We start from the raw sequence: 23,529 nt of genomic DNA, 5'->3' as shown, positions 1-23,529 counted from the left end.
AATTTAATTTCTTGCCTCTCCACCCCCACTCCTATGGTGAAATGACATAAGCACAAGTTAGTCAAACACTCAAGGAGGTCTATGATTTGGATAAAAATGAGACATGAAACTAGGCCCTAGAACCTGTGCAAAAAAATGTGACAACTATGATGACATGGTGGTGTCTCAATAAGCCTTTTGCAAATCACCCAAGACGTGACCTTCAGAATGTTCATAGAAGTGTTGCATCAGGTAGGCTGAAGAATCACTGGTGACCAAGTAGATCCACTAGGCTTGACACAAACTCCAGATCTTTTCAGTGCTCAGTGTTGTGCCTGCTTATCACAAGAGTTTCAACTCCCACATCACAAAATTCTTTCCACACAGTCAAGCCTGGCTGATGGTTAGGCAGGAGAGGGAAAGTGTGATCCTCCAGCTTTTCTTACCCACATACTTCTCTCTCCAATAGAATACAAGGGCTGAAACCACAGTGACCTGCATACTCCTCACAGCTCTCCTGTTTTCCATGATTGCCCCTTTTGATGTTTAAGAACAGTTCTCCACAGTTAGGACAGTAAAACATCACTATTCTTATCTACAGGCACAGCAACTGAATGGCAGAGAGAAGGGTTCAGTGTGAAGCATTGCAGAAGCTCATGCTCAGAGCAGTGTCTGACTTCTCAGGCATTAAATCAGAGTGGGGCTCTTGCTCAACTCATTTGTGCTTTTACACTGCTTGTAAGGAGTTGTGGTGGTGGTGGGACACCTGATAACTCAGACCCAAGCATTCCTTCACAGGACAAGGTACAAATGACTAGCAACCACTTTTTTCAGAAGGAATACTAGAGGGCAAAAAGACCCCAAACATGAGTGACACTGTTTTGAAGTTATGTGCTAGCCTTGGAAGTAGGAAATTGCACTGAAGCTGATGTATCTGTGATAAGAGGGGTAGTTACTTACATCCCCTGGATACTGTATATCAGGGCTCAGCTGCAAAAGAAGCAAAATCATACGCAGCAGTCCAGAACATGATATGAAACCATGAGCACAGTACAACCATGCCTGCCTTTCATACAGCCCAGATTCTATCATGATGTGCTCATCCAGCACAACCTGCTGTTTCCAGCAGTGGCCAAAGGCAAGTGCTCTGCAGACAGACAACAAGGCACCTGTAGCAGGTCTAGTTCTGGGACACTCAAAATGGTGTCAGAGGGGGCCCCTGGGTTTCTGCTCTTACAAAGATTCTGAGCCATTTCTTGTAACTGGCTGCTTTCAGCATTTGTCACATTACTTACTACTCTTGTGATGTATTGGTGCTATTACTATAAAAATTACAAAAATTCCTCCCCATTCCAATTGTAGGCTTTTATAAAATCCTGCATAACCATGATGATACTTCCAACAGGCTGAACTTCAGCTGCACAATCAGTCTTGCTAGAAAGCATAATGCTCCATAAACACTCTACAGTTCTGACTGATGGCAAGAGGCAACAAACTTCAATATATGGTCTTAGCACTCTATCACCATAGTATAACGTGGGTCAGTTTCAGCAAATTTCACACCTAATACCTTTATAATCTGAAGCTCTTGAAGATGTCTATCTATCAGTCTTCTGGACTGGTATTTAGTGTGCTGCTGTAAGCCATAATCTATCACATTATTTCGAGTTAACTGGCTTGAAAACTGTACTTGGGGGAAGTTCATGTAAAGATGTAAAGATTCTTCATTGAAAGCTGGTAAAGACAAAGCTAATCACAAGCAAAGAACATCCCTGGCTCTTGTGAAACAAGCATGGGATCTCACACACATGCAAACATACATTTAAGAAATCTGGCAGATGTGCAGAAAGAGAAAAAATTAAAAAGCATACTCACAATTTTAGAAATGCTGCATCTTTCAGACAAATCTGCAACAAAAGAAAATGAACCATGAGTTATTACTTAATAAATCAGTTAAGAAATAGAGCATCTTTTTGTCTGTTTGCAAATTATGGTGTAATGGAGGAAGTGGAATGAAGCCACTAATTACCTGAGGAAAGTAACATGACAGCTATTGTAAACATAAGCTGTTGTGATCCTGTATTTTCACTTTTGCCTGGCAAAACACCAGTAGTAGAATCTCAGATAGATAATTAATGGAAATTTACAAACACCATAAATGCTCTTAAACTCTGTAAAGTTTTTTGTATCATTCTCAGTTAGTAAGAAACCCTTTCAGCATCACTATCTTTTTCACACTAATCAGGCAAATGTTTCAGTGAACTAATCTAAGCTGTAACAATGACCTGATAGTATCCTACAGTGTAGACCTTGCCTGCCCAGCTTCAGACTCAGAGGTAATCAGGTCACTCAAGAGAAACTCTTAATCATCAAAAGCAACAGAGAAGAAAAATTGTAGCTCAGTGAGTATCCTGATAGTCAATCACTTTATTGAATTTGCTTCGTATTCCATGGATAAATGGAACATTTTCACATTCCATTTTCACATTCAGGACAAGCATTATCATTGCTCTCCACTCTCACTTACACAACTGGAAGAAGATTCAGGTTCAGAGTGGTCAGCACAGGTCAGAGAGCTTTCAATGGGAAGAGACAATAAAGGGCAAAGGAAAAGGGAGATCAGGAGGGGGAGCAAGGAAGGAGCTGTTAGGAATGCTTTTCATCTAATGTCAAGGCAGTGTGTTTGTTAAAAGATTGTTAAAATAAAATCAAATTGCTGATAGGAAGAGATGCCTGAGTGTGACTGACTCATAAGAGAAAATAAGGGCTTTTTCCAACTCCAGATATTTTTCCAAGGGCTTTTTTCCAACCAGATCATGCAAAATCCAAAGCAGTGACCAAAGAAGCAACTGGTTGGTTCCATTTATAGCAGGACAGGACCTTCTCAGGAGCACTCTGACCAGATTCAGCCCGAAGTCCTATCAATTTTAAGAGGAACCTCACCATTTTGCAGTCCAGAAATAACAGTTTTGTATGAGGAGGGCACACTAAAGAGAGCACAAAAAAGACAAATTCTAAGGGTTGTTGCATTGCCTGATTAATACCATCTTAATGAACATCACATATCTGTATGCTTCTATTAAATGCTAAAAGTGTGTAAGGCATCAAAGACACTGCAGGTATTATATATTATTTAGCATTATTTAAGGATGGACATGATTTTCTTTTGTTTACTCAAGGTCTGATGTAACTAAGAGGTAAAACTGGGGTTAAAGTAGATAATCTTAGCGACACAAACTACAGCACTTTTGATCAGTTTTGTGAACTAGGTCACAGAGTAGAAAATCACTGAGGAAGGTCAGAGTACAGAGGACAAGGCAGGAGCTGGGTGGTACAGGGGAATGGAAAAGGCAAGAAAAAACTTAAGCCCTTCTTTTAAGTGACAAAGACACCACATGCCTCATAAGTTGTCAAGAGTGCATGAAAGTGAGATTGCTCTTTCAGGTCCTGCTGCAGTTTGGGTCGTTCCTCTTTGCTGCCTATGTAGGTCACAAAGGAAAGACCTGGAGCAAACCTGTTGTCAAGAGGAGAGAAAAAAAAAATAGTGAGCTAGTATAAGTCTTTCATGTGTTTATGACTCCCAACCCCATTATCAAACATAGCTACTGCACAGATGATGAGAACCTTCCTGTGAGATGTAGCTGGATCTCAGCTTTTGAATCTAACCCCTTCCTGATTAATTTGCATCTCAGGCCAGCACTTCAGCTGCTGCTTCTGGTTTGGACAAGTCTCAAATAAACTGTGTTCTCCTAGGTCTCAAAGGCAGATGACTGAAAACCAGTCTCAGGGACCACCTGCCATTTTGAACTGAAAAAGCTCATGAGAAGAAGGTGAATGAATATAGTTGGCCCAGCTGGGACCAAAAAATTGGCCTAAATTCTGACAAAATAGAGGCAAACAATGTCTGCAGCAAACAGGTCCAAGTCAGGGCCTCAAAAACTTACCCACTTAGTCAAAAAACAGATAAACCAATTTGATGGAGGAAGAATTTGAACTACAAAATTCTTCCTCATTTAATCCCCCCACTCACATTTGCCTAATGTTACTGCTGGATAGCTGTTCACTACTCATCCCTGATGGGATGCACTTTATCCTAACTATTCCAACCACAATTCTATCCAAATCAGGCCAGCTCACTTCAGAATGTAATGCACTACTTTAGATGCTGAGAGACAACCTTGCCAAACACCACGTAGACAGACTTCTGTTTCAATCTTTAACTTTCCAGCCTTCTTCTAAAAAGGAATCTTTGGGCTCCAGCTTAAAAATGTATAAATTTTGGGCACAGCAAATGTGCCATCAGCACAGTCACTGCACCTCAGTGAAGATGGGCTGCATGCACAGATATAATGCATTTAGCATGCTTATGTTGACATGCTAAGAAAGATACTGTTCAGCCTGGGTCTTACCTTTCATCATACAGAATCCTGGCTGTCTTCAGGAGATTTTGCCTAAGAGAGGCTGAGCATGGAGGGTTACAAATGAATTAATAGCAACAAGCTACTGGGGGATATTTGGACTGAGAGTCAGACAATACTAGAAGTTGGATGAATTCAAGTATTGAATTCAGCATTACAAAGCCCCTGTATTAACTGCATAGTTTGCACTGATTTGTTGGTTTAGTAGTTTCCCTTTTTACTTTTCTTCCTTTTGAAAGGAAGAAAATTGATGGACTGAGCCCATTTGAAGGGAAGCTTTGTAACTTGCTGTGCAAGAATACAATGAGAAGGGCAATGGTTGAAACTTACCTCTCGAGCTCCTCCTTCCAGTTGCTCAAAACAGACAGAGGACAAAGTATCAGAAATTTTTCTTTGTTTTCTACTTTTTTTGTCAAATAAAGAAGTAGAGAAATTGTCTAGAAGGAAAAGAATTTTTTTAATAACAAGCAAAGGATTCAACACAGTAGCCTGAACCTATATAAACTATTTACTTGTTGAGTTTTATAGCTAGTTCCCACAGGCCCTCCAGCACACAGCAGAGCTAAAAAATAACAAATGAGATTCACCATCCATGACAAAAAAGCTTAGATTCCAAAATGTGAACTTGGAATCTGGAGCCCCTTTTCACAGGCCTTTCTTCCACAGTCACAAAAAATGATCTACCATGCATCACTTTCTGAAAGTACCAGCTTGTTATTTAAGACCCACTAAATACCCCCAGCTGAATCAAACAGCCCTTCTCCAACTGAAACCCTATGAAAAACTCACACACACACAAAAAAAAGCTCTGAAAATTTCACACCTGTAAATTAAAAAACTTACAACTCACTGATCATTAGGGTGCTTTTCCTTCTTCGTTTTACAAAAAAACACTAAGCTAAGAAAAAAAAAAAAGGCAAAGAACATTTTCTACAAGAAGATGACACACCTGACAAGTCTTTCCAAGACCCATCTCATCTCCCAGGATGCAGCCATGCTGGACTGTGTAGCACTGTACCAGCCAGTTGACACCCTCTATTTGATAAGGACGTAGCTTAATGCCTGGGAATAAAAGCAACTTGTTAAAATCACCCAGTACACCCTATACACAGTTACACCCTGCAGCCATCAGAAACAGGTCCTGTCCATAACAGGCCTTCTGAAGCATCTGCCCTCCAGGAAAAGCACACCAGTTTTTACCCTGCTGGAGAGCAGACACTGCAAATCCATCAAATCAAACCATATTCAGAAACCTGGACATGCAAAAAATGCCCCAAGGCATTACAAAGGCCTGCACAAGGAACCTAATCTGTTAATTAATCAGCTACTTTGGACTCTTAATTAAAAAGACAGCTTGATTTTCAGCTCCAGTCACTTTTATGAATATGCAAGTACTAAATCCAGGGAGACGCTGTAGGCTACCAGAAATGTTTGTTGCAATCCACTACTGTATAACAATAATTTCTCACTGCCATCCTTATTATGGGCCACAGTATGTCAAAACAAACATAAAACAAGCTAAGTAGGACAGCCTGGGTGCTCCCCTTCAGGCAGTGGAAAGCCCTTGAACACACTGACACTCAACATCAACCTGCTTCAAGGCCGGTGAGCATCTCACGGTTGATTTGCTCCCCAAGTTCTTTCTCCAAGGCTGTGCTGAGACTTTGGAGAGGTAAAGGTTGGGCCTGGGGAGCCAGGGCTTTTGGCCTAATCACCCAACTCGACTGCAGAGCTGAGGGATGAGTGACTGGAGCTGATGGGATAGGTTTGGAAGGAGCAGGGCAAAACCATTCTCTGCAGCAGCTGTAGCCCACTTTTACAAGCCCGGAAACCAACTTTATTTCACTGAATCTCAGAACAGTTTAGGAGGGAAGGCATCTTAAAGATCATCTAGATCCAACCCCCCTGCCATGAGCAGGAACACCTCCCACCAGACCAGGCCGCTCAAAGCCCCATCCCACCTGGCCTTGAACACTTCCAGGGAGGGCACAGCCACAACTTCCCAGGGCAACCCCTCCCTGCCAGTGTCTCACCACCCTCATAGTAATGAATTTCCTACTCATATCTAATCTCAATCTCCCCTTTCCAAGTTTTAAACCACTGCCCCTTGTCCTCTCCCTACATGCCCGTGCAAAAAGTCCTACTCCAGCTTTCTTGCAGGCCCCCTTCAGGTACTGGGGAGCCGCTATAAGGTCCTTCCCTTCTCCAGGCTGAACAACCCTCGGATAAATAACACTTCATTTCAGGCCTGGGGGATATTAACGCAGGGCCCAGACGGTCACATCTGCAGAGCACCACACACCCTCAGCCCTCCTACCACAGCAGGAATGGAAGGAGGAGGAGGAGGAGTGGATGGAGGAGGAGGAGGAGGAATGGAAGCCGGGACGCCGCTTCCCGCCCAGCCGACGATCCTCTCACAGCGCCGATGCCCCAGGCGCCGCTCCCCCGCCACTGCCTCCTAGGGGCCGGGCCCCAGGTTATCTCCACCATCCCCGGGCAGCCCCAGGACCCTGCCCGCTAACCTGTCAGACCCCACCGGTAAATGTCCGCCTCCTCCACGCCCTGACCCTCCTCCCCGGCGCTGGCAGCGCGGCGAAGCGCCCGGAAGAAGCGGGACATGGCGGCGTCACAAGCCGCCGATCACCGGCGCCTCTCGCACTACTCCCACCACATCAGCTCCGAGCGGGGCGCAGGCGCTCTCGGTGAGCGGCAGAACCGGCCCGCGGGCGGGGCGAGCCCCGAGCACCGCCCCAGCAGAGGGAGGGGGGGCTTAGAGTTGCTGCCGGGGGTAAGGGAAGGACAACGATGGCGCCGGTGCTGCTACTGCTGATACTCTCGGTGCTGCCGGTGGCCGCCGCCTATTTGTGCTGCGTGCGGCGGCACACAGGCAGCGCGGGGTTTGTGATGCGCCGCCGGGAACCGGGCCGGGCCGAGGCGCGGAGCAGCAGCCCGCCGCGGGACACCGTGAGTGCCGGGAAGGGAGGGAGGGAGGAACCGGGCGATGGCGGGGAGCTCACCTCTCGCCTCCTCTCTGCAGTGGGCCCCGCGGCTGTGCGGCTCCGGGCTGCGCCTCTTCGTCCATGTGGCAAACACGGTGAGTGGGTTGGGGATGTGCTGTGCCGCTGCGGTCGCTGCGTTCCTCCTGCCTCCCCCCGGGCCCGGCACCTGACGGCGGTGCGGGAGCAGGGTAAACAAGGCGGTAAAACCCCAAAGGTTGCTGGGGGAAACCGACCCAAGGCTGCCGGGGGTTTCGCAGGGAGGAGGGCTTCGTGGGGAAGGTAGGAGCCGCGTTTTCTAGAGGAGCCGTGGGGAAGTCGTGGCGCTCTGCCGTGGTAACGAGTTCACCCTGTCCCCCAGGTGGGATGCCACGGGAGGAGGGAGGGCTGGCCCCGGCGTGGGGGGTCCCGTCATGGGGGTCCTTGGGAGTGCTGACAGAAGCCAACATCAGACTCCGTTTACAGACTTTACCGGCTTTCCTCAGAGGTGAAGTGATTGGGGTGTTTCAGCCCTCTCAGTGAGGTTTTCAGGAAGGCATCAAAGGCAGCTGCCCCACCAGAGCTCTCCGCGAGTGGGCTTTGAGCTGCCCTTGAGCCTGCAGGTTGGTTCCATCCGTGGCTTTGTGTAGGGGGTGTGACAGCTCTGTGTGATGGAGCCTGCATCCCCTTGACAGAGAGTGTCAGTCCAAAAGCAGGTGAATTTTGCTGCTGCTGCTGAGCCTTTCCTTTTCATCCAGTGTCAAGGCTAGGCACGAAAGACTCGTTTTCAGCAGTGTGACCTGTAACAGAGCTTGGTGGCTGGTTCAGCCTAGGGTGGACACTAGTTTTGGGCTGTGCCTTTACTTGTGAGGATACCTTGCAAGTGGCTTTCTCCCAGGACATAACAACCAGGATACCTTTTTTATCCTTTGCTTTGGGGCCACTTCTGGCGTGTGGCCTTGGGCTTGTTTCCTTTTCCTGTTGCCCCCTTTATAGGGGAAACACGAGATTCTCAACCTCCTGTGGGATTGTGCTGTTTTAGATTGCATGGAGATTAGGAGCAACGTGATTTTATAAAAAAAAAAAGACTAATTCTTGTGTAATGTGTGAGGCAATGTATCATTTCATGGATCTAGGAGTGTGAGCATTGCTTCAGATTTGTACTGTATTTGTACATCCCTTAACATAGAAGTCCATTGTTGAGCTGTTAAGACAGGCTAGAACAAGGATGATATCTTTGGGACCATTTATATTGCTACATTGGCAACCCCAAGGTATTTAGCTACCATGGAGTTTCTAAATTTCTCATGCTTTTCCAAGTTGACTCAGTTTACTGTAGGAGCTGGTTGAGTGACAGGAAAGATCGTAACAATCAGATAAACAAAATCATAATAAGCTTCTACCTTATCCAATTTTTGCATAATACGCAGCACATGAAGAAACTAACTGGTGGGAGCTATGTAGATGCCTCTTAGAAGTGTTGCAGCCTGCACCTGCAGGCTTTCTGGCCAAGTCAGGGAAGGACAAAGGCAGAAAATCCAGAAGAATATGCTCTTTATAATTATATAAATATGAGAGGTGGGGGGAAAGCATTTGGGGCCTATTTTGTGGCCTTGAAATACAAGTGTTTGTGCTTTTTTTAACTACATGGCATTGCATGCTCTCTAGGGTGCTTTGAGACTGCAGCAACTGAGCACATTCAGCATTCCTTGTCTAGTGAGGAACATGTTCAGGTCAAAGTTACTGCAAACCAGTGTTTCTCTTTGCTTTCTTCTAGGCTTTTGGACAGATCTGCTTACTGCCAGTCTTAATGAGGTAAGAACAGGGAGTTTTCTCCCTCTTGTAGAGTTTTGTTTTGTTTTTTTTAAAGACACACTTGCATTATACAGCTCTTACAGGCTATCTGAAATAACCATTCTTATGACGAAAGCCACATTATCATAGATGTTGTTTATTAGATTTTTTTTTTTTTTTAGCTGCTTTGGTTTGAGTCCACCTCTATCAGAAGGTGTTTTCCTTTTTTCACACTCAGGCATGTGCATAGAAACTGAATTTAACAGCTTGTCTCTTTGCCTTTCTGTTCATTTGGTGAAGAAAAGTCTTCACGTGTTCATGGGTGTGTTAATCTGCTGCGTTTATCACCAGCAGTGGTAGAAGAGTGGTAATAGTGAGGAAATGAGGTCAGAGATGAAGTTCAAAGGTCTTAATATGTTCTTTTTAATGATATTCACTATTTGATGTCAATCTTCTCCCTCTCTCACTTATGTTTTTGTTTAGGAGCTGTGCTTTCGAGTGTAGGTTGCATTTGGGTAAGAGGTGTCAGGAACCTCAGGCTCATGCTTGGCTCACATAGTTTGCCCATCATGTGATGCCATCTGTGCACATCCCAGGAGTCTAAAAAAATGTGTTAAACACAATTGGTACTCCTGAACTTGTACTTGGTGCATGAGCTTTTTGTGTGAATCAGACAAACTACGTTGAAGAAATTAATGGAAAAGTCTAAGGTTCTTGTTTAAACAGGATTAGTATATGGATGGCTTACACTAGTTACTCAGTTTGTTTTCCACTCTATTCCTGTCTTTATTGTTCTGTGGATGTATATCTAATGAAAGCGAATTAAAAACTTTCATCATTTTTTCCCAGAGTGGGTTTATGGAGGTTGTCTGGCCTTATGTCAAGAGGTAGGAGGCTTTGTTAATTAAGCAGAAAGAGTTTGATGCTGCCTGTAGGAAAGGTGCGAGAGATTTATCATGTAACTGTTGCAACTTCCCGCTGGGAGAGCAGACTGCTAAGACAAAATGTTCGTGGATAAGGCTCCCTCTGAACAGTCTGAGAAATTAGTCACAGTAGAGCTTGCAGACTCTAGCAGTGACTCTCTCTTTCAGGCTGAACAACTTCTCTCTCATGCGTTCACTTGACATTCAAGAAGATCCCACGTTTATCCCAGAGGTTGCTGCAGAGGTTACGGAAGACAAGTCTGAGGCTAAAAGCACTTCAGATATTATAGAGCAGCTGATAGATGGAAGGTCAGTATGTGAGAGTGGAGTGGAAGAACAGGCATGTGGGACTGTTACATTAGTGGGAAGCTGTCATCAATAATCTGGATTAAAATCTTTTCCCTGCTACTTTACCAAATTGTGCTGCCTGCCATCTTTGTGTTTGTAACTTAAAAATTGCCAGTATTTACAAGCAATGTGAATTTTCTACATGCCTCAGAGAATCTGTTTGTGGAAGAGACCAAAATCTGTGCTTGCAAGGGCTCTAGTTGCACTGTTAGAGCACATAGACTTTGTGGTTGGCTTGTCAGTACATACATACCCTCAAGTAAATTTGCAGGTGCACTGCTTCTTGCTTGCAAGGAGTCTCAAAAAGAACACAGGTTGCTTAGAGGAGGGGAGGAACACGGGTTATAAAGACAATGAACTGCAAGAAGTTAGTCTTTGTGAGGTTGCTTGGATAAAAGCATTTTTGGCTTCTTGGTTGCGGCCCATCCTTGATTAAATCCCATTTAATTCCAGGCAAAACGTTACTCAGGCCTGTGTGTCTTGCTGAGCTCTGATGCTGAGGTGGGAGCAGCTGGCTTCCTATGAATGCTCTCCCCATCTGGTTTTGTTCTTAGATGTGGGCCTATCCAGTAGTTGCTGATGTCTATGAGCATTGTTCAGGATGAGTGCTGCCTTCTGGTTCTTGTGCCCCCAGCTCTGCCAGTGACACATTTCAGAGTGTGAGCAGAAACGTGTAGGCTAGCATTCCAATTGGTGACCTGCAGGTTTGCTGTGTGTGTGTGATGCCCAGCCTGCATTGGACTATGATGCTGAAGTCTGCAGGTTTAAACAGAGGTGGATCTGACAGTTCACAGTTGCCCCTTTAATCCTTTCTTGGCAGGTCTGATTCTGCTCCCAATGGGTTTAGCTTCAAAGGCATCAAAGACTACCTGGACTGCTACCGGTAGGTGAAATTGTGGTCTGGGAACAACCTGTCTCGTGTGTTTTGCTGCTGTGGGGAGCTACTGTTCCACAAGCTCTCAGGCATCTCTTTGTTAGCATTGTCCTTGAGGTACCACAATTTAGTATGACCCCGTGCAGTCCTTTTCCTCTAATAACAAAGGAAAGCCAACTGGGAGAGCTGGCACAGCTTCTACAAGCCCTGCAAGGATATTTAAATGCTGGTTTCCTCATCTTATTGTCATTCTCTGGAGGAGAATTCTACATACCTTGTTTACCCAAATGTGTGAGTGAGAAGGAGAGGAAAGTTCAGCTGAATGATGTGAGTTGCACATACTGTGTGTCCTTTGCATTTCCCAGCTCCAACTGCTTGTGCTCCTGTGAGCAGTTTGACTGCTTTCACCAGTAAATATATGCAGCTCAGGAAGAGCTGGAAGCACATCCATGGCTCTGAGGTTCTGCAAGCTGTTGGCTGCTCAATAATTGCTGGTTGCCTTTAGAATGTGTGTCAGATGTGGAGCACTTACATAAACCCTTCTGTGCTCCTAGCACTCAGTCCTCAAGGACCAACTCTGCCTCTGTCTAGTGTGGCCTCAGAGCAAAAGGTGGACACTGCAGTCTGGTACTAATAGGTGCATCCTCTGGCTGTGAGGCTTTCATGTCAGCCAAAGATAGATGGTTTTGAGGTGTAACATATCCTTTTGCCAGGAGGGAGGGAAAGCTCAGTTGTTAAAGGTAGGTTGTGACACTACTGCTGGGAGCTTTTCTCTGTAGGAGGAGGCCTGTATAGAGGGTGCTGGCCTCTTGGTCTTAGCTCGTGATATGGGAAGTTTCATAGGCTCAGGCTTTCAGGAGCTTGAGGATGCTGCAAATCTGTCAGCTGTCCTACCCTGTTTATCTGATGGTTTAGGAGTGTCTGGGTAACTCTCCTAGCTCCTGCCCCTACTCCCCCAGGGGCTGGGGGTATGCTGTGTAGGCAGATTCTCTCCTTAAAGAAGGGAGTCTCCTGTCTTGATGGTATCAACTGTATTGAAACCATCACCACACACAGATTCTTATCTAGTTCTTGCTTATACATCTGACAGCTGCTGTCTTGCTACATGAGAGATGAACCCTGTTTGTGGGTGTGGTGTGGTGTAGGGGGTTTTGTAACAAGGTCCCAATTTCTCCTGTCCTGTAGGAGTGGGAAGCTGACACCATCTCAGGTAGCAAGGAACATCATTGCCATGCTGGAGGACTGCGACAAATCCACACCCCCACTCAGAGCAATTGTGCAGTGGGACCAAGAACAAATAATGCTGGTAATGTCTATCTCTGTTAGGAAACCCCAACAGCAGTAGCATCCATTAGAAGGGGCAGAGGCTCTTCTACTGATATATTGCACAGAAAAATATGTACATTTTTCTTCCCTACTTGTGTAGAGGACTACAGACAAGTTAGCTTTCCTTTTGCAAAGAGCAGCAGCATTAAAGCAATCTGTTTCCTGATGGATGACTGTTTAAAATGAGACTTCTGTGCTTATGTGGCATCCATTAGCATAGATGCTTCCAGTAGTAGTTTCTCATGAGCATATGGTTGAAGAAGAAATAAACTTTTACAGTTTGGCTCAGCAGGAGCTTTAGAAGGCCATTTTTGGTATCTCTTTTGATACTGGTAATGACCTTCAGCTCAAATAAAGATAGATAATTTTTTTTTCTCTGTGCAGATGGCTGAGGCCTCTACTGCTCGTTACAGGAATAAATGTACCCTGTCTTACCTGGATGGCATCCCAGTGTGTCTGAAAGAAGAGTTCAAAGTGGTGAGTTTCCTTGTCTAGCTGTTGGTTCATGCTGTAGGTAGTCACCTGGACAACTCACTGTGACAACTCACTTTTTTGCCAACACCTCAGCAGAAGCCTGACAATATGTTTGTTATAAGGGGTATTATGTGGGTTTGCAATGGGTAGGATTAACAAGTTTTGCCAGGTGAAGACAGATTTTGAGTATAGCAGGTATGTTCCAAATCTTGTACTGGTTTCTTTAATCCATGAGGAATAGAGCACGGGGTTGGGAAGCAGTCCAGTATAATGAAAGGAGAATGTATAAATGCATCTGTAGCAGTGGGTTTAACTGTGTTTCTCAGGTACTGACTCTGTTCCACTGGCACAGCACCCCTGTCTCCTTACCTTAAAGGACATACTTGTGTCAGAAATATGCAAGTTACTTTGAAAATCCCTGCTCACAAGGAGTTTTACCTGTGGACCACTAGCAGCTACAATTAAATGCTTCTGGTGGTGCCATCAAGCTGTTGTATGCTCTGCAGAGACTTGCCCATAGGGTGGGAGTCCTGTTTATGTACAGATTCTTCCATTGCTGCCTCAAAGTGAAGAGTACTTAGTACACCCTGCCAGTGAGTCCATCTGGTATTTTGGCATTCATCTGATCTTGATGCCTTGCTTCAAGGCACTGCAGATCTGAAATGCTGCAGCTCTGTCCATAGAAAAATGGAAAATAAAACTCCTTTGTGCTGTGGGGCCAAGGTGACTAGTCTGCAGCCTTTGCAGCAGACTTTTTGACTTGCCTACCTTGCTGGGGTTTTAGGATGAATAATAAGGTGTCTTCTTGCTAAGGCACCTTACCATCACCGAGCGGGAACAGTGTATCTCGGGACAGAGCCTGAAACTGAAGATGCTACTGTGGCCAAGAAGCTGCGGGAGGCTGGGGCTATCATTATTGGTGTATCAAACATGCACGAACTAGGGACTGGAACAACTGGATGCAACCCTAATAGGTAAAAATCCCTTTCATCTCTCTTCCCCTCCAGTCTAGAAAGACCTAAAAGTCTGTCCAAAACTGACAGGGATGTGTACAAAACTAGAGCAATTATCTGGAAATAAGAGTAATGTAAGCACCCTATATAGGGGGAGCCCTGGGGGTATGAAAACCCAGCATTGTAGACTTCATGGTCAGAGTATCTGTGGAAGCCTGAAGGCTCCTGAAACCAAAGGAAGGGGAGGATCCAAGTGGTATTTATCATCTGAGTAAAGAACTTGGTTTGCCAGGCTTACAGGCCTGGAGGTGTGAATGTTTACAGGATGAGTGGTAGACATAAGCAGTGGCAGAAAACAAATAAATAGTAATCTAATGCTCAGTCAGTAATTGCTAAAAGGCCCACAACAGTGAGAAAATGTACAGTCATCTCGGGAGAGTGTAGTGTTTTTATTTCATAGCTAAAACAGGTTAACTGGAATTTGCTTTGCTGTTGTGAATTCTCCAGTTGTAGCCAAGCTGAGAACTGCTTTTCCGGCTTTAGTGAGCCATGTGCAGAGCTGTGCTTTGTGCATGGGTGGCTGGATGGAACTGGGGCTCTCCCTCACCTGCAACAACATGCCAGGGCATTTCCTTACTGTGTGAGGTTGGCTGGATGCCTTGCTGCCTGGAAGGTCTCTGGTGTCTGAGGACCATGGTCAGCCTGGAGACTTTAGGAACTGCTGTGCTGGGTTAAAGGGCATTGCTTGGGATGCTGACTTGTCTGCAAGAATTGCTGGGCACCGACTGCTCCACCTTTTGGAACTGCATAAGGCACTGTGGCATGCAGAAACAGCACAGTGCTGCCACAGACAGAAGACCTGGAGTGGCATCCTTGCTCTTGTTTTGAGACTGTCTCTTTTGGGTAGCCTTCTTTTAGTAACAAGAGGTTGGATTCTGAGGCACAAGTCTTTTTTGCATCTTGGTTTCTAGGGACTATTCAGGATGAAATGGTATCACTGAGTTGAGTTTCTGGATCTTTTCCTGCCCAGTAGTGTAGGCGTTTCTTTCTAGAAAAAGATTCAACGCTGTTTGTCTGCTTCAGGTACCACAGGATCCCTAGGAATCCTTACAAGCCTAACCACTTCACAGGTGGGAGCTCCAGTGGGTCAGCAGCAGCTGTAGCAGCAGGTGGGTGGTCCTAAATGGAGCTCAGGGATGGTGGGAGGAAGGTCCTGAGCCAAAGTACCTCAGGCATTTAGTTTTTATGAGGGGGCTTAGAAGCTGGAGGGAACTTCTAGCTGAACAGAGAGCTCTGTGTGCTGTCGTGGCTACAGATGCTGGTAGAGTGGACAGGGCAACACAGTGTCTCTCTGATCACAGGCCAATGTGTGTTTGTGGGTTTTTTGTAGGTCTTTGCCCGGTGGCTATTGGCACAGATGGAGGCGGCTCTGTGAGGATTCCTGCTTCATTCTGTGGTGTGGTGGGGCTAAAAGGTAGACTCCTTTAATCATGGAGAGGGTATATGTCTTGATTGCTGTATCAGATAGCATGCCACAAGCAAATTAGGGACAGTCTGTTCATTCCTGTCAAGCAGAACCCAACCAGATAAATTTTGTGTGTAACAGCCTGAGAGTCATTTGGGTTGGACTGGCAGAGTGGAAGTATCCTCAGTGTACTGACTTTTGAACAGATGTTCAGGAAAAACTAACTTTCTTGAGTCAAATGCTAAAACAAAATGTGTGCTGCTTTTCTTTCTACCCACTCATCCTTCTTCAGTCTTCCTTCTTTGCTGAGAAGTATTCCCAACATAATTTGGTATCTGAACTGAGCTGGTGAAAAGCATCTCCACCCATGATGGTTTTCCATCAGCCCAATTATATGGAGAGGCTGATGCTGCTCAGATTGGTATCTTTTAAGTTAAACCTGGTAATAGGCTTATGTGAAACCAGGATATAGTAATTCCCTCTTATCTTAGCATTAAAAGAAGCAGCAATGCATTTTTTTTCAGTAAGAATTAATGCAGTCAAGGGGATTGTACAGAGGATATAAGAAATACACAGGGCATTGTCTGCAGTGTGGATGGTTGGCCCGGCAGGATTGTCACTTTTCTTAAGGGATCATCATTCCAAAGGACATCTTCTGCTTCATCTGAGATGGGATGAGATTACTCTGTCTTTCTCTGTCATTACTCCGTTTTCCCATCTTCCACATGTGATCAACTCGGTTAACCTTGATTTATCTGAGGGAGATAATTATGACAATGATGACAAAATTATAACTGGTCAGAAGGGCAGTAGGAATACTCACAGAAGGCAACTGGTATTAGGCATGAAGGCTCACTAGTGAAACAGGCAAGATCTCCCAGGGGGTGGTATTTCCTGCTGTTGATAATCCTGCTCCTGCCTTTCCATCCTCCACACTATAGATGCTGCTTCTGCATATTTAAATGCATGTATTTCAAAACGCTCCTGCACATATATTCCTTCAACTAAATAACTTATGGGGGAAAACAGTTTCACTATCTGCTGAACACATCTGTTTCATTCATGAGACAGATCATGGTCAGCAGAACAGGGTACCGGAAGATGAGTGACTCGGTTCTGAAACAGCAGAGGTAAAAGTGAACTGTCAGGGGTGTGTTGCTTACTGATTGAGTGCACCAGAGCCATGTAGTTTAGATTTTACCAGTGACTGCTGATAACCTAGCTAACTGCCCATTTAATTTTCTCTAGGTACATTTGGGCGCATCAGTTGTCATGGCAGCTTGCCACTCTCCTACTCTACAGTCAGCGTAGGTAAGAGGACTTGTGCCCCACTTCAGGGACCTTGCTCTGTGTTGTTCTGACAGGGGAGGAGACATCTGTATCTACAAAATACCTTGGGAGGAAGGTCCTGTTTACCTCTTCTTAATTTTTTTAACTGCCCTCTCATTTACAGGCCCTATCTGTACCTCTGTGGCAGATACAGCCATTGTCTACAGTATTCTTGCTGAGCCAGATCCACTCTATCCATATGGTAGGTGAATCCTTTTTCCTTCCAGAGCCCTGGTGGTTTGCAGTCCTAGAGGGATCCTGTGTAAAAGGAGGAATTCTTGTTTGTTCCTTGCAGGTCTTAAACAGCCCAAAGCAACCCTTTCTGATATGTGTGCTCCTGATCTGAAAGGCTTAAAACTGGGAGTGGACTGGACTTTTTTTAAGGTACCTGTTCTGTCTCTCTCTTTCTGCTGTTTTGCAAAATGAGATTTTAAAGGAATTCAGTGGATTGCCCATCATTGTTAGAGATTCTCATGTTTAGTTCATTAATTAGAAGAGAATATAGCCTGGATAAAAACATCAACAGGGATAGATTTTTTCCTAAGGCAGCCTTTTGAGTAAAAGCCTGTTGGAGGCAAGGGTTTGTACAGTTGATGGCAGTATGCTTCTTCATACTGCTGTTTCTATTGGAAGCAATGCTTCTGTACTGATTAAAAAAGGCAACTAGTTTAAAATCAAATGAGGAAAAGTAATGTAACCATTTGGTGATGCTGCTGTAACTGCTGAGTGGCATTTCATCATTCCAATGTAGAATGCTTGCTAGCTAGTATCACTTTGCACTTGTAATACAGTCCCAAAAATGTGTTCAGGATTTCTTCCCTAGAGGAAAACAAGGACTCTTTCTGGCTCTGCCCCAGAGCAGAGTAAGAATACCCTCTCCTCTGGAAAAGATTACCATTCCTGTTGCCTATGGAAATAACTTGAAAGCTGTTCTCTTGGAGCAGGACCTAAGGCATTCCTGGAGACCTGTGTTTCACTGCCATTAGGGACAGGAGCAAGGAAAGCTCCATCAGGACCAAAGTCTGAGTGAATATGTTCACCAAGGAGAGGAGGGCAATTCCTAATGTCTACTTACTTCTTTCCTCTTATTCTCTAGGCATGTGATGCTGAAATCCTGTCCATGTGTGAGAAAGGTAAAGAGGAAAAGTCTTAAGTCTCATTCTGCCTGATGCCATGGTACCACTTGGTCCTTTTTTTATGTGTACATTAAAAAGATATTGCCTGAAGTCCTTAAAGGCAGACATTTAAAGGGGGTCTGGCTGGACAAACACCAGTATCATTGTATTAGGGAAACCCTCCTGGCTGCTGAGGGTTAAAAAGCTCAACAGTTGTAGGCTTGTCAGGTTACAATGGAAGAATGCAGCCCAGTGTGCTAAGCCTCTGCCTGTATAAAGACAGATCTGTGCTCAGTAATACTTTGCAAGCTATAAGGGTAAAAGACTTTTAAGGGAGGCACTTGTTTCACAACATAATGTTCAGCAGGAAAGATGGGAATAGGTCTTTGTGATGTATCCAGTCCTCTGGCATTTCCTTGAAACCAGCCAAATGATGCCTTCAGGGTGGTTTGTCAGATTTTAGACTAAGAAAAATTGACCTTGGGAGTGGGGGAGAAAGACTCTACAAAGCTTGGTATAGTACTTGCCCTCCTACTCATTGGAGCTGAGAATTCACAATATTCAGGCTTTGTTTGCCTGGATTGTCTTCAGCCTACTTATTTCCATAGACACGGTTATACTTGTGTAAGGCTTTATTAGGAGAGATGCACCACAAGCCAGTGAAATAGGCAAGCTTGGCTATTTATGAAGAAATTAGGGTCAAAAGAAAGAAGAGGATTCTTTCCGGGCTGCAAAAGACTCACTTTTCTTGAAGTCTTGGTGTTCAGCCTTGCTAAAGTGCATCAGGATTTAGTGAACCTGTACTGTTGATTCTGGTCTGCTGAGTATCCCTCAGATTCCCCTACCATTAGAGTTCAGAAGAGGCTTTGATGCATCTCATGATCATAAACAATCACACCAACCTATTGGAATGCTGGTCATGTAAAGTTCTCAGGGAAGCACTGTCAGTCCCTCTTTATGGTTCGGGTTACCTGTGGGGCTAGAGGGAGGAGAGAAAAGTTGTGGGTAAATTAGGATCCTGTCTGCAAGCCCCTACCACTGCCCTGCTGGAATATTGAGATCTAGTTAGGCTGAAGGCTTTTACCTACAAGAGGCAGCTACAGCAGTCTGCATGCCATAGTTCACTGAAGATGCTTGCTTTGTAAAGGCCTCTAGGGTCTCCAGCTTCTTAAGGGGGTCAGGATTCATGCCCCTTCTGTGAAGTCCGGTGAACTCAGGGATGCTGTCTATGCTTTACCTCTTCTGTATGCAGCTGTGGAGCACCTGCAGAGTTTGGGAGCCAGTGTGGTTGAAGTGTCTCTTCCGGAGATGGAGGAAGTTAAAGTAGCACATGTGATCTGCATTCTCAGTGAGATGAGGGATTTTCTGCAACCTGACTTCAATAAACATTTTGAGGAAATGGTAAGTAGCAGCAGTTTGGATCAATGGCAGTAGTTGTCCTGGCTGATACAGAACAAGTGTCATGTCAATAAGAAACCTGAAGCTGTCCTTGTTTTCTGTGACAAACCATCTGTTAGATAACTACTGATACAGGAGAGCAGATCTGGAAGAGAACTCCTAGGCTGTCATGTTCAGGTTTTTCCAAGTAGAGCCATGATCATTGTTTTCTCTTTCAGAATTTGGACACTCGGGCTAACCTGGCCTTGGCTTCACAGTTCACAGCTCTGGATTATATTACAGTAAGGAACATACCATGGTGAAGGCTGAAGGGAGGCACCTGGTGAACTTGTAAAGGTGGGGTGGGGGATTTTCTCAACCTTCCCATCCACGTGGGAAGATACCACCCAGCTGTACTGTCCTCTGCTGCGAAAGCAGGCTGTGTGGTGGGGCACCACAGAGGACATGATACCTCGACTGGTGTTCTGCATCTTGATTCCAAACTGCAGGAACGGTGTCATCTTTTGCAGAGGCATAGCTCTGACATGGGCAGAGTCTGTCAACATCAAATATGAGCCTCGTGAGCCAAAAGAGCCCAGTCAGACAGTAGTCTCTCTGCTTGCAGGCAAATCGACAGAGAACTCGGAGCATGAGATTTCTGCGAGAGATCTTCACCACTGTGAACTGTATCCTTACACCAGGTACTGGCAATCTTGGCCAAAGAACTGGTCCCCAACAGCTGTGTGGTACATTTTAAGAAAAGAAAATCCATTAATTTCCCCTCCCCAGTTTTAAGAGCATGACTTCTGTGCAAATACTGTGCTCTGCCTCAGGGCTTTAGAAGATAATGGAGCCTGGCTAGAAAGACTGCTGTGCACTGCTAGGCTTTCTGCCTATATCCATGGTAGTGAGAAAGTCCTTGTTACTTGAAACAGGAGCTGCAGAGCACATTTACACAGGAGGGACTGGGCATCTAATTATGCATGCAAATGTTCTCACTCTAAATAGAAGCTGCTTAATTCATAAATCTTGGTGACTTGATCGTGTTCCAGGGGTGTGAGTTTGCATCACCAATGTATGTCAAACACATGGCTTTAATGAACAGAGCTGTTTCTTGAAGATGTCCCACTGCCTGTCTCTTCATTTGCTCTTCAAGGACTGGATCAGGTTGCCCACAGAGGCTGTGGAATCTCCATCCCTGGGGATACCCAGAAGACATTTAAACATGGTCCTGGGCAACCTGCTGTAACTGACTGTCCTTGAGACAAAAGGTTAAAGATGACTTCATGAGGTCCCTTTTAGTCATTTTGTGCTTCCTCCACAGCTGTTGCTTCTACTGCACCAAGAATCTTTGAATCTGACCTAGTGACTGGGAGCAGTGATATGTCCTTCACAGCTCGGTCCATGAGGTAAGAAGAGTGCTGTTTGCACTATGGAAGCAAAACCTGGGGATGTGCTGCACTAACTGAAAGAGCTCAGGCTGTAGAGCAGGATTGATCAATCCAAGATGCCTCTCCTCCCCCCTAAGAAGGGTGATTTTACTGCTGTCTCAAGGCAGGAATGCTGATGACAGCTTTTCCCCTAGGTTCATGCAGCTTGGTAACTTCACTGGGATTCCAGGCCTTGTGGTCCCCATTGGATATTCTACTGCTGGGCTTCCCATCAGCTTCCAGGTGAGTATCAGATCTTTGTGAATGCTGAATCATAGAATCCCCAGCTGTCTTTGTCCTTTTGTGAACCACTATAACCAGGGTGCTGCTCTTCCATATAGCACACTTGAGGACTTGGCAGGTACTAGTAATAAAACTTTTACACTTGTGGGTGAAGAGATTTACCTTAGAGTAATTCACTCCTGAACAGCAAAGGGACTCTTCAGCCATGTAGGAGATGGATATCTGTCTCTCTGTCTACTTGCATCAGTACCTGGTATTAATTACTACTTTTTAATTTCTTTTTCTTATTTCTAATTTTTGTAATTTCTATAAGACCCTTTTGAAGTGGGTCTCACGTAAATGAAAGGTCGATGTCTTGTAATTAAGTCACACGGCTTCCTTCATCCCCAGTGCAGTGGCACCATACTTACTGAGGTAAAAGGGAAAAATATGTCTTTTAGGTTTTGTTGGGGGGAAAATTATGTTCTCCAGGGTTTTCAAGAGCATCTGTATGTGATGCTGTTTTTTCCCCTCTCTCTCTCTGCCTCTCATCTTCTCACAGGTTATGGCAAAATGGTGGGATGAAGCTGTTCTTCTGAGGATTGGCCTGAAGCTAGAGCAGTTCCGTCAGCAGACCAAAAAGCCATCCATTTATTATGACATCCTTGCATGACAGAGTGACCAAGATTGGGAATAAGTCTTTTTTTCTCCTAGGCTGACTGACCAAGTATTAGAGTGGACTTATTTTCAATATTCATCTGAATAAGGCTTAGTAGCAGGCCTGTTTGAGGAACAGGGAGGAGGACTGATCTAAAAAGGCACTAATGCTGAGCAGACATAATTTCTGCTCCCTGATCATTACTGGATGGTCCAGTTTATACTGGGAGACCATATGTGCTAGTTAGTTTCTGCTGGTTTTGGCAAGCAGGGAAGCTGCAACTATCTTCTGCAACTTCTTTCCCTGTAGGGGGTCAAGATGGAAGACAATTGCACCTACAGGACTGCATCCAGGCAGCTTATACTACTGTGCATGTAGACCTTAAACCTTCCCACAGAACTCCCCCTGCTCCAGGACATAAGAAAGGTACTGTTTTGAGGGGGAGAGGCAGCAAATAATGTCAGCTCCCATGGAACAAGGTGGATCTTAACACACCTGAAGTTAGGTAGTGTGTGTTTTTGCCCCTAAAATAGTCCCTCAGAGCAAAGTGTAAAGCCTATAGTTAAGTGTTACTGTGCTTCTGTTCTTCATATTGCACACAGTAAGGTCAGTCTCACTGTTGCACAAAGTATGGGCCTGCTCACTGCCTGAGCAGTCCTGTCTACCTTCAGCCTTATATGCAAGGAGAGGAAAAATCAGAGCATGAACCCTCAGCAACTCTGTGACTCAAAGTCTGGGTTCAGGGTTCTGGCTCTGTTACACATCTCCATTTACCACGCAAAGCCTTGGAGTACCTCTTTTCTCCTACTGGTTGCTTCAGTATAAGGCTATTATCATTTAGGTGTCCAAATGGAAGGAACTGCTGGGTAATGCTGTGAAATACTGCTTAAGAGGTGCTGAGCCAGTTAACAGGTGAAATCTGTAGAAGATTCTGCTGAGTACTGCAGGAATTGAAGATAGGTGTAAGAAATGTGTTGCACAAAGCCATGTGCAGCTAAGAGTTTGCTCTAGATAAAAAGCCAACCCCCTCTTATCCCAAATGTACTTGCTGAAGTAATCAATGTAGAATTAAGACACCGATTAAAGATGAGGCTACACTACACAAAAGATGACAGGGTTCTAAGCTTGTGTTTCAATGAAAGGCCCCAGACTGTAAAATAGCAAGTCCTGCCAGCAGCACTACAGTCACAGGAAAGAAAAGGCCTAAGAGTAACCAAAGCTAAGCAGCTATGTGTGTTTTTGGAGTAGCTTGAGATTAATGCTCAGAGGCATCTGTTGCCTACCACATCAGGTATCCTGGGCTTGTGAGCAGGCTGCTGGAGAAGCTGTCTCAGACAGGAGCAGAGAAGATCACTGTAGTCTGAGCTTGGAAGGAAAGAAGGAACAGAAAGTAGCTGCAGTTTCTCCCAAACTTGGCACCGTTGGTTTTCCAGCCCTAAACCCCCCCCAATACCTCTCCACTCTTTAAACAGAGCTAGCACTTTACTAATGTCTAAACTCAAGTCAGATCACATCTGAATGAAAGAACATTGCATTGCTTCCCCTTGATTACCCAGATTAAAGCATCAATTACCATCAGCTGTCATCATCATCTACAGTTAAATTAATGATATGGTTGACACTGTCTTTTATCTTCAATCCCTCTATATGATACTGCCACAACTATTCTTTGCACTAGATTCTAGTACAGTTCAACTATATGAAGAATGGTTCAATAGCCAAATTATTTCCTCTATTATTAATAAGTTATTAAGTACTGCCAACATACCTTGAGTGAAACATTGCTGAAATGCACTGTTTAGCAATATGGGAGTTTTAAGTGTTTGACAAGAATAAATTTTTGCCAGCAACATTACTGCTGGAAGAAAA

At 44.8% G+C, this 23,529-nt stretch overlaps 3 protein-coding genes across 6 annotated transcripts in view; 2 read left to right on the top strand and 1 right to left on the bottom strand.

Moving 5' to 3' along the window:
• CHD1L (chromodomain helicase DNA binding protein 1 like) overlaps positions 1–7,555 on the bottom strand; it is a 24,001-nt gene extending 16,446 nt beyond the window's left edge. Inside the window, exons 1-5 of one of the 4 annotated variants that reach the window (XM_071760275.1) lie at positions 7,415–7,555; positions 5,347–5,459; positions 4,728–4,834; positions 3,379–3,493; positions 1,855–1,886 (exon numbers count right to left, since the gene is read on the bottom strand). In XM_071760275.1, the coding sequence (XP_071616376.1) occupies positions 1,855–1,886; positions 3,379–3,493; positions 4,728–4,834; positions 5,347–5,370 (278 nt within the window). In that variant the 5' untranslated portion in view covers positions 5,371–5,459; positions 7,415–7,555. Of the gene's footprint in view, positions 1–1,854; positions 1,887–3,378; positions 3,494–4,727; positions 4,835–5,346; positions 5,460–6,919; positions 7,093–7,414 lie in introns of those variants that run through there. The other 3 variants (XM_071760261.1, XM_071760269.1, XM_071760282.1) reach the window with 3 other exon arrangements.
• Positions 1–23,529, top strand: part of CASQ2 (calsequestrin 2) — a 155,810-nt gene that overhangs the window by 111,505 nt on the left and 20,776 nt on the right. The window lies entirely within an intron of this gene.
• On the top strand, positions 7,127–23,529 carry LOC139803786 (uncharacterized). Its single transcript, XM_071760297.1, has 20 exons — positions 7,127–7,361; positions 7,435–7,491; positions 9,150–9,187; positions 10,258–10,398; positions 11,258–11,320; positions 12,497–12,617; positions 13,022–13,114; positions 13,925–14,085; positions 15,148–15,233; positions 15,455–15,538; positions 16,778–16,840; positions 16,983–17,060; positions 17,154–17,242; positions 17,955–17,991; positions 19,226–19,374; positions 19,590–19,652; positions 19,976–20,051; positions 20,675–20,759; positions 20,936–21,023; positions 21,565–23,529. The coding sequence occupies exons 1-20, from the start codon at positions 7,203–7,205 to the stop codon at positions 21,673–21,675; spliced, it is 1,842 nt and encodes a 613-aa protein (XP_071616398.1). The 5' UTR covers positions 7,127–7,202; the 3' UTR covers positions 21,676–23,529.

Source organism: Heliangelus exortis, chromosome 1, assembly GCF_036169615.1.
Source record: "Heliangelus exortis chromosome 1, bHelExo1.hap1, whole genome shotgun sequence".
NCBI classification, from domain to species: domain Eukaryota; kingdom Metazoa; phylum Chordata; class Aves; order Apodiformes; family Trochilidae; genus Heliangelus; species Heliangelus exortis.
This window is presented reverse-complemented; position numbering and strand designations above follow the sequence as displayed.

Bases quoted from the DNA above. Each gene is read 5' to 3' on its own strand.
- LOC139803786 (XM_071760297.1), top strand. From the start codon at position 7,203: ATGGCGCCGGTGCTGCTACTGCTGATACTCTCGGTGCTGCCGGTGGCC. The intron at 10,399-11,257 runs GTCAGTATGTGA...CTTTCTTGGCAG, and splicing joins GAGCAGCTGATAGATGGAAG to GTCTGATTCTGCTCCCAATG. The intron at 20,052-20,674 runs GTACTGGCAATC...CTTCCTCCACAG, and splicing joins GAACTGTATCCTTACACCAG to CTGTTGCTTCTACTGCACCA.